General features: G+C 33.3%; 1 protein-coding gene and 1 pseudogene across 1 annotated transcript; both read left to right on the top strand.

The window, feature by feature from the left end:
* LOC114170354 lies at nt 1-5,456 on the top strand (annotated as a pseudogene).
* Nucleotides 5,457-7,981: 2,525 nt separating this feature from the next.
* On the top strand, nt 7,982-8,597 carry LOC114168832. Its single transcript, XM_028053795.1, has one exon. The coding sequence runs from the start codon at nt 8,078-8,080 to the stop codon at nt 8,402-8,404; it is 327 nt and encodes a 108-aa protein (XP_027909596.1). The 5' UTR covers nt 7,982-8,077; the 3' UTR covers nt 8,405-8,597.
* The last annotated feature ends 237 nt before the right edge of the window (nt 8,598-8,834 follow it).

The raw sequence follows: 8,834 nt of genomic DNA, 5'->3' as shown, positions 1-8,834 counted from the left end.
ATGGGGGATTTGGTGAGTATATATTGTAAGCAATTGAACTGTTGTAATCTCATAATTGGACTTGACGTCCATTAAGCGAGGGTGCACCGATAACTTAGAATGCTTTGGGGTATAAGCTAGATAGTATTGAGTGCATAAACCAACAGTTTTGCGCTACTGTCATAGTGCCTGACGGCTCGAGTAGGTGCGCCAAGCGATAGGAACTGCAGGAGAGGTCCCTGCACCGCGTGGCGCCTGGCGGCAAGGTGCGTTCCGCCAAGCGGCGCCTGTAAAACAGTGGGTCTAGAGACGCTGGCTCATGGCGACAGGAAGGTACCGCCAGAAGGTATGGGCCTGTGTCGCCTGACGGTGCTGGGTGTTGCGCTGGGTGAGAATCTAACAATCTATAACTTGTGTTGTGTTGTGTTTAAGCAATGATGCTATGCTTGGATCGGGTGATGTTGTGCCATGAGCGGGTAGGTTCATGGATGGTGGTTAACATGTGATGATATGAGCGGGGAGGTTCATATCCAATTACTCTCACGTGGGTTTACGAGCGAGGTAGGTTCGTATGTTTCGTGCTCACGTTTGAGAGATGCCACGTGCGAGGAGGTACGAGACTGGTGGATCACATGTGTTGGACTACGAGCAGGTAGGTCCGTAGAGCAGGACTACGAGCGGGGAGGTTCGTAGAGGCAGGACCACGAGCGGGCAGGTTCGTGTGAGCATCATATTCCCGAGTCCAAGGCTAACCTTTTGTGTGAATTGAAGGCTATATAGTCTTGGGGTTAAGGTCTTGGCCAAGAACTTAGTAGGTTGAACTAGACGGGTGTATGATTTATCTGATGCTAATATTTATGTGTATATACATGTTATTTTATTTTCTCAGCTCACCCTTTCTGTTTGTGTATGGCGATGATCGTGTGATTCGTTACATGGGAGCATATGTTGATACAGGTGATGCTGAGGATGCTCAGGCGACAGAGTGAGGGCTAGTTGGGGATTAAGCTAGGATTTTGATTATGATTATCATTTTATTTTTTTGAATTTTTGGAAATTGTAAAGCTTTAAGTACGACGATTTTAAATATTGTGGCGCAATGTTTAAACATTTTAATTTTTCCCGCGTTTGGGGAATAGCAATATCGTGACGTTTTATTTTCTTTCCTTACTTATTTATTTAAATTAGTAATATTCCTTAGGGATGTTACATGTGTAGACAATTCTGGGAAATGAGATATAAAATTAACTGAAAGCTTGCAAGGTTGTTTGGAGCGTAAGATACTTAAGCTTGGGAGTGCATTTAGTATAAACCAGATTGAAAAATATAGGTGAAAATCCATGTTGGTTCCCCAAACTATGAACTGCTATGCATTGGTATTGGTTTGAGAATGGATAGATTATTTTGTTGTTCCCTCACTTGCATTCAACATGTTCAACTAGTTCTTTGACAACCCATAAAACTCATTATTTTGCCATTCTGTTTTGTCCTGCTTTGCTTTAGGGAAAGCAAAGAGCTAAAGTGGGGTGTGGTGATAAGTGTCAAGAATAAATAAATTTTTCATTTGAAATTGACATTTATCATGCATCAAATGGCTCTATTTATGTATAAACAAACCTGCTTAGCTTAAGATACATAATGATGTAGTGAGAATTGGAGTTTTATGAATTATAATGATATTTTGTTGTTTTGTAGTGAATATAAGAGAAAATAACAAGTATGGTGCTCAACCATGGAAGTAAAAAAGATAGAACAACATATTTTGACTTTCTGGTTGAGCACAACAAATGGAGTTGAGCCTTATGAGGAAACCTTCTTTGCAAGAAAATTTGGAGCACAAATACATGAGGTTGAGCAGAAAACCCTTCCAAAAGAGAAAAGTCAAGTGTTAAAGACTAGGACAAGGGGCTGAGGTGAGAAGGAAACCTTGTGAAGAAACCCTAGTGGTTGAGCACCAAAAGTTGGGTTGAGTGCCGCCCAAAAATTCCTATAAATAAATACCTCATGTCTTCATTCTAGGCATTGAGTGAAGTGTTGGAAATGTAGCTATAGGAAAGAATAGGGTCTGTGAAGCTTGAACGAGATGCTCTTAGTGTAAATCTTTTGTGCAAATGTTGTTGGAATTGCATTGTAATCAAGGGCGGAATTATTAAGGGACACGGGGGAGCCAAGGCTCCCCCAACCGTTTTTTGTTTCACTTTTTTTTCTATATATTTAAAAAATAATATTTAAAAATTATTACTCTATTTATATTAATTATTTTTATTTTATTTTATTTTCTATATATTTAAAAAAATATATTTATATATTACTACTTTATTTATATATTATTACTTTATTTATATATTATTACCTTATTTATATTAATTTAGTTTGAAAAATCTATTTTAAAATTTAAAAATCACGTTTTGTTTTCTATTATAATTTCTTATACTGTTCTATTTGGTTTCTCTCTTCCGTGCCTCCAACTCTTTCTCCCCTTTTATTTTCATCTCAATTTTCACCATCAATTCCTTATTATTTTCAAAATCAAATTGCACTACGACAAAATTGAAGAGTTAAGGAACATTTTGGACCGAACAATTTCTTCTTTTGAGTAAGTTCATCTTTTCCTTTTTATTTTTGAAGCAATATGTTTCCCTCTTGTATGTGGCTTTTCTACGCTCTAGGCATATATCTATCTGTTAGAGATCATAAATCATGCTTTAATTATTGATCAAACTCTTCTTTGTGTAGATAGAGCTATTTTAAGCTTTGAAGTTGTGTAAGGGAAGAACAAGATTAGGAATCTACTCTAAGGTAAGAGAAGCTAATCATTTAGAAGTTATTAGTTTTCTTAAAATATTGAGTCTTGCTTTTAAGATTTAATTTTGGGTATTCATAATTTTATCTTTTTGTAAATAGGTGAGAGGTGAAAAATTTATATTAGAAAAATTATGATAAAGAGTAAAAGAATTGATTCTTTTTTCAAGAGGAAGGCTTGTGATGAAGATGAAAAAAATGCATCTACGTCATCTAAAATTGAGAAACTTCATGAGAATCCAAATATTGAAGAAAATGAAAAACAACTCTCTAAGGTTCCCAAAGTTACACATAATGAATTTGAAAATACTTTAGAACGTAATCCGGGAAAGCGTCTTCAAATTTGGCAATACCCACCAAATCAAATTGATGAGGTACGAAGGGCTTATCTAAAATGGGGTCCATATCAAATGCGTCTAGAAAATTATCCATTTTATGGTAAAGATGATCATCCAAGAAGATTTCAGTACACATGGTTTAGCTTATTTCCTTCATGGTTAAAGTATTCGCCATTAAAAGATGCTGCATATTGCTTACCGTGCTATCTTTTTAGTAAAAAACCAAGCGGACGACCTGGCTCAGATGTTTTCATTGTTACAGGTAATTGAGTTTATTTTCATTGAATTCTAATTGGCAATAAGTTTATTGTCATCAACATGTTTTAACTTTTTGAATGTTATTTTATAGGTTTTAAAAATTGGAGGAAAGTTAATAATGGAAAAAATTGTGCTTTCCTTAAACACATTGGGAAGGATCCTTGTTCACCACACAATATTGCAGTGTCTGCTTGTCAAGACTTGTTAAATCAAAATTGTCACATTAGGAATGTTTTGGAAGTGCAAAGCTCAGATCAAATTATGAAGAATCGATTACGTCTCAAGACTTCAATCGACACGGTTCGTTTTTTATCACTTCAAGCTTGTGCTTTTAGAGGTCATGATGAAAGTACTGAATCGAGGAACCAAGGTAATTTTCTTGAGATGATAAAACTCATAGCATCATACAATGATGAAGTTGCAAAAGTTGTGTTGGAAAATGCTCCATTCAATTCCAAATATACTTCACCCAAAATTCAAAAGGAGTTATTGAATATTCTTTCTAGTAAAGTGAAAAATCATATTCGTGAGGAAATTGGGGATTCCAAGTTTTGTATAGTTGTCGATGAAGCTCGTGATAAATCAAAAAAAGAGCAAATGGCTCTTGTTTTGAGATTTGTTGATAAAAATGGTTTTATTCAAGAGCGATTTTTTGATATTGTGCATGTTAAAGACACTGCAGCAATAACTTTGAAGAATGAATTGTGTGTTGTACTATCTCGACATAATCTTAATGTTTCTAATATCCGTGGTCAATGGTATGATGGTGCTAGCAATATGAGAGGAGAATGGAATGGATTACAAGCATTATTTTTGACTGATTGTCCTTATGCATATTATGTTCATTGTTTTGCTCATCGGTTACAACTTGCCTTGGTTGCTGCATCAAGAGAAGTTATTCCAATTCACCAATTCTTTTCAAAATTCACTTTCATTGTCAATATTGTTTGCTCTTCTAGTAAACATCATGATGAGTTACAGGCTGCCAAGTTAGATCAAATTGCATATTTGTTAGAAATTGATGAGCTTGAAAAGGGTAAAGGGGCAAATCAAATTGGTACTTTAAAACGAGCTGGGGATACCCGTTGGAGCTCCCATTTCTCTTCTATTTGTAGCTTGATCAATATGTATGATGCAACTTGTTTAGTTCTAGAAAAAATTAATGTTGATGGATCTACGTATTCACAACGTGGTGATTCTGATAATGCTTACAAAAGCTTGACCTCATTTGAGTTTATACTGATCTTGTATTTGATGAGAGAAATTATGGGGATAACAGATGTTCTTTGTCAAGCATTACAAGAACAATCTCAGGATATAGTTAATGCTATGCGTCTAGTTTGTTCTACAAAATGACTTATTCAAAACTTGAGAGAAAATGGTTGGGATAAGTTATTAAAAAATGTGACTTCTTTTTGTGAAAAACATGATATTGAGGTGCCTAATTTTGGGGCTTCTTATGTAGCAAGGCAAGGACACTCTCGTCACCAAAAGGATCATATTACAGTGGAGCATTATTTCAAAGTTGAAATATTCTTTGTTACCATTGATAAGCAATTACAAGAGTTAAATAGTAGATTTAATGACCAAGCAATGGAGTTATTAATTCTAAGCTCTGCTTTGGATCCTAAGGATGCTTATAAAGCTTTTAATATTGATAAAATTTGCACTCTTGTGGAAAAATATTATCCCATGGATTTCAATGAGTAAGAGAAGATTAATTTGAATTTTCAACTTCAACATTTCATTATTGATGCTCGTCAAGATTCAAATTTGAAGAATTTATCAACAATGCAAGAGTTATGTACATGTTTGGCAACAACAAAAAAGTCTGAAGTTTACTACTTGATAGATAGATTACTTCGTCTTATCATGACTCTTCCAGTTTCTACAGCTACAACTGAAAGATCTTTTTCTGCAATGAAAATAATCAAGAACAAGTTGAGAAATAAGATGGAGGCTGAATTTTTAGCAAACACTATGATAATCTATATTGAAAGGGATATTGCAACTAGCTTCAGCTCTGATTCAATTATTGAAGATTTTAAGTCATTGAAAGAGCGTAAAGGAGCACTCTGAATAAAGGTAACTTTTGTTTTATATTATTGTTGATGATAAACTTTATGTTACTCTTTCATATATATTATTGTTATATTGTTTAGATTCTATTGTCATGAATGCTTATTTTGAATAAAAAAAATGATGTAAAAAAATTAATTTTTTTTAATTAAAAGAAATTATTATTTTTTAATTAAAAAAAATTATATATAACAAATATAATTTGGCACCCCTACAATTTTTGGTCAAGTTCCGCCACTGATTGTAATATTCTATGAGTAGCTGAACTCCCTCGTGTTCAGGTTTGATTAATCAATTTTGATTCTATACACTTCTACTTGGGTATTTATCTTTGCTTTCATTCAATTGTTTTTTGTTTGATTTATGATTAATGATACTTGATCATTCATCTTATTTCACCGATTTAGATTAAGTTGGAATACTGGTCTCAAATTGTGTGGATGAATTGACAACTCATCATATTTCACTGGTTTGGATTGATTTGAAAGGCTAATCTTAAACTAAGGTCCAATCAAACCTCTATACTTGTACTAGATGCTTCATTGGATACTAGAGGGGGTGCTGGATGAAAGAGTCTTGCACATTAAAGCAAGGATTCTTTCAACTTGGAGTTGAGGAATCACATTGTGTTTGAAGTCCTTAAGTTCTAGTAATTTAGGGATGAACCTAAATCTACATAAAAAGAATACTCCCAAGACACTGAATGATTTGCATAGTAAGTAAGCAAGATGGTAATGGTATAGTAGAAGAAAATGAGATGAAATCAAATCATAGCCCCTACTCCACTCAATCTAATTACTACTATCTATTTTTACATATCAAAAAACCCAAAAACTAACTATCATTATACTTGCTAAATCATTGTGGGTACAAACACTTGTTGATACTACTTCGCACGGTGCATTTGGTGAGAAATAGTTATTGATAAACAATCATCAATGTTCCTTTTCCATTTTAAACAAATGGGTTCAGAATTGACCTGACTTGACCTGCGGACTAGACAGGCCGTATTGGAAAGAGTTCTCGAGTTGAAATTTTTGGTCCGACTTTTTTGAGTGGGCTAGCCAGTCGAGCCTAATCATATTTGCCTTCCTACTTAAAAATATAATAGTTAAAAAAAATTCTAAAAATAGTTTTGAAAATTTATTGAGCTTTATGACCAAATCAAAACAAAACAATAAATTTTCTGAACTTGACTTTTTCAATAAGAATTTCTGGTCTCTCTTTCACACACATTAGAACTTGCAAGCAAAGATTATGAAGAGAAAGTGAACATGGAACTATTCTCCCAAAATTGTAGAAAGTTTTATGGTTAATTAAAGCAATACATAGAGATACTAAATAAAATATGAACAAACGACTATTTTCTTCTAGAAATCAACGGAATCAATATAGAGTTCTCATTCCATTCACCACAAACAAATAAATCAATAAAGCACAAAATCAATTCAAAGCATTCACCCAGTTTCTTTCCAGAAGAAAACTGTGAAAACAAATAAATAAAAAAACTAAAAATGTCATTTTCAGAGAATATCGATGTTAACAATTATTATGGCCTGGTGAAATGGTCAAATAACATAGTAACGCGAAGCTTCGTTTCCCATGCTATTATTTATGTAAGGCTCCTTCAAACTCAATGTGTGTGGACTCTGAATTCAATTTAATATGACTTTAAGTGGTTATTCATATTAAATTAAAAAATAATTGTGCTGGTAGCTCAACAGTTTTACATAATTAAAGGATATTTTAAATATGTTTTTTTAACTTTTTAATATTTTTTAAAGATAAAATTGAAATTGAAATTTAAAATAAAAGATATCTTGAATACTCTAATTAACTCTAATAACGTTTTAATATTTTAAAACAGTATCAAACATAAAAAATAAATATATACTCATTTTTACTTTTTGTTTCCAATTTTAATTTAAAAATTAAATAATTTTTGTATTTAGACATTTTTTTATTTGTCATCAACAAATGGTGTGATGTTATTAGTAAATATATTATACATTAGCTTATCTCTTTAACTCCCCTCATCAAGTTATATATCCTAGGTTAGTAACATTTTTTTTAAGGAACAAATTTACATTCAAGTAGTTAGTTACATTTTTCATGTGTCATACACTAACAAGTCATCAACAAATAAGAATGGTAACTACAATAACTATAAAATAAGTTGTGGAATTCAAATTTTGAATACGAAGAATAAAATTGTATATTTGTGATCAGTGAGTGGAAACCAAATTCTTTCTTCTTTTTTGAATATTTTATTGTCACTCAAGAGTGTACTATATTAGCCGTAGCCTTTGTGGCAGGTGCACAACAACCACACTTTAAATCATCAACCATATAAAATTTAGATTTGAAAAAAAAAAAATCTCATGTTGCCATAAATGAAAATAAAAAAAGTGAGTGCGCACGCCAAGTGCGAAAAACTAACGAAATAACGGTCAACAGTCAAACACGGTTTTACACGAGTCTATACCAAACCCCAAAACGTGCGACAGACATATTTATGACGAAAAACGTCATTCGCAGTTTGCAATGAAAAGCCGTGTCTGAGTTTTGTTTCCAGTTGGAAGATCAGTGTTTTGATGTGAAGAAGTATATTTTGAGGAATCATGAGCACACTTGTTCGCAACACCACCCTCACCTTCAGCCGCAGATACAGATACGAGGTTTTGGGTCTTCAGGGCAAAGACAAGATGCTGAAATCGATCAGCTACAGACGCAGAAGGGCCAAGCAAAGGAAAATCTTTCTCACTACCTACAAGCTTTCTTCCTTGGACACTAACACTTTTGTGGAGCCTCAAAAGCCTAAGCTGAAGCTCAAGAAGGTTGCCGTTAAGGTGAAGAAGATTATGGCCTCGGTTTTGATGTTCATGCGAGTTGGTTCTCTCAGATCCTGCGCTTCTAGGTCTGCCATTTCTGATGGGAAAAACCTTTGATTATGATGATGTTGTTGGTTTTCCTGGGTTTAGTATGATTCATGATTTGTCTCTAGGATTTAAGAACACCAATAAGCAAGCCATGTTTTTTAGTATCTTTATGTGGCAGATGATGGTGGATGAAAAAGAGGGTTATCAAATGTTGTGTATATAATTATGCTTAATCTAATGTCTAATCGATTGCTTTCACCTCTTTCTGAGATTTTTCTTTTAATAATACGCCCTCTTTCTTTTAACTATGTTCAGTAGTATTGTTACTTCATTTGATTTCACTTGGTGAACTTTTTTTTAGTGTTTTTAGAATCCAAATCAGACTTTCATCTCTAATTTCGACTTCTCAAAATGATTTTCTCCATTGTGTACCTTTTAAGGAATTTGACCAAGTCTGAAATTGTTTGGGGTCCCTAAATAATATAAATAACAATTTTGT

Source organism: Vigna unguiculata, chromosome 11, assembly GCF_004118075.2.
Source record: "Vigna unguiculata cultivar IT97K-499-35 chromosome 11, ASM411807v1, whole genome shotgun sequence".
In the NCBI taxonomy this organism is placed as follows: Eukaryota; Viridiplantae; Streptophyta; class Magnoliopsida; order Fabales; family Fabaceae; genus Vigna; species Vigna unguiculata.
This window is presented reverse-complemented; position numbering and strand designations above follow the sequence as displayed.

What these genes read in the sequence shown, in the direction of transcription:
- LOC114168832 (XM_028053795.1), top strand. Translation starts at nt 8,078, where the DNA reads ATGAGCACACTTGTTCGCAACACCACCCTCACCTTCAGCCGCAGATAC.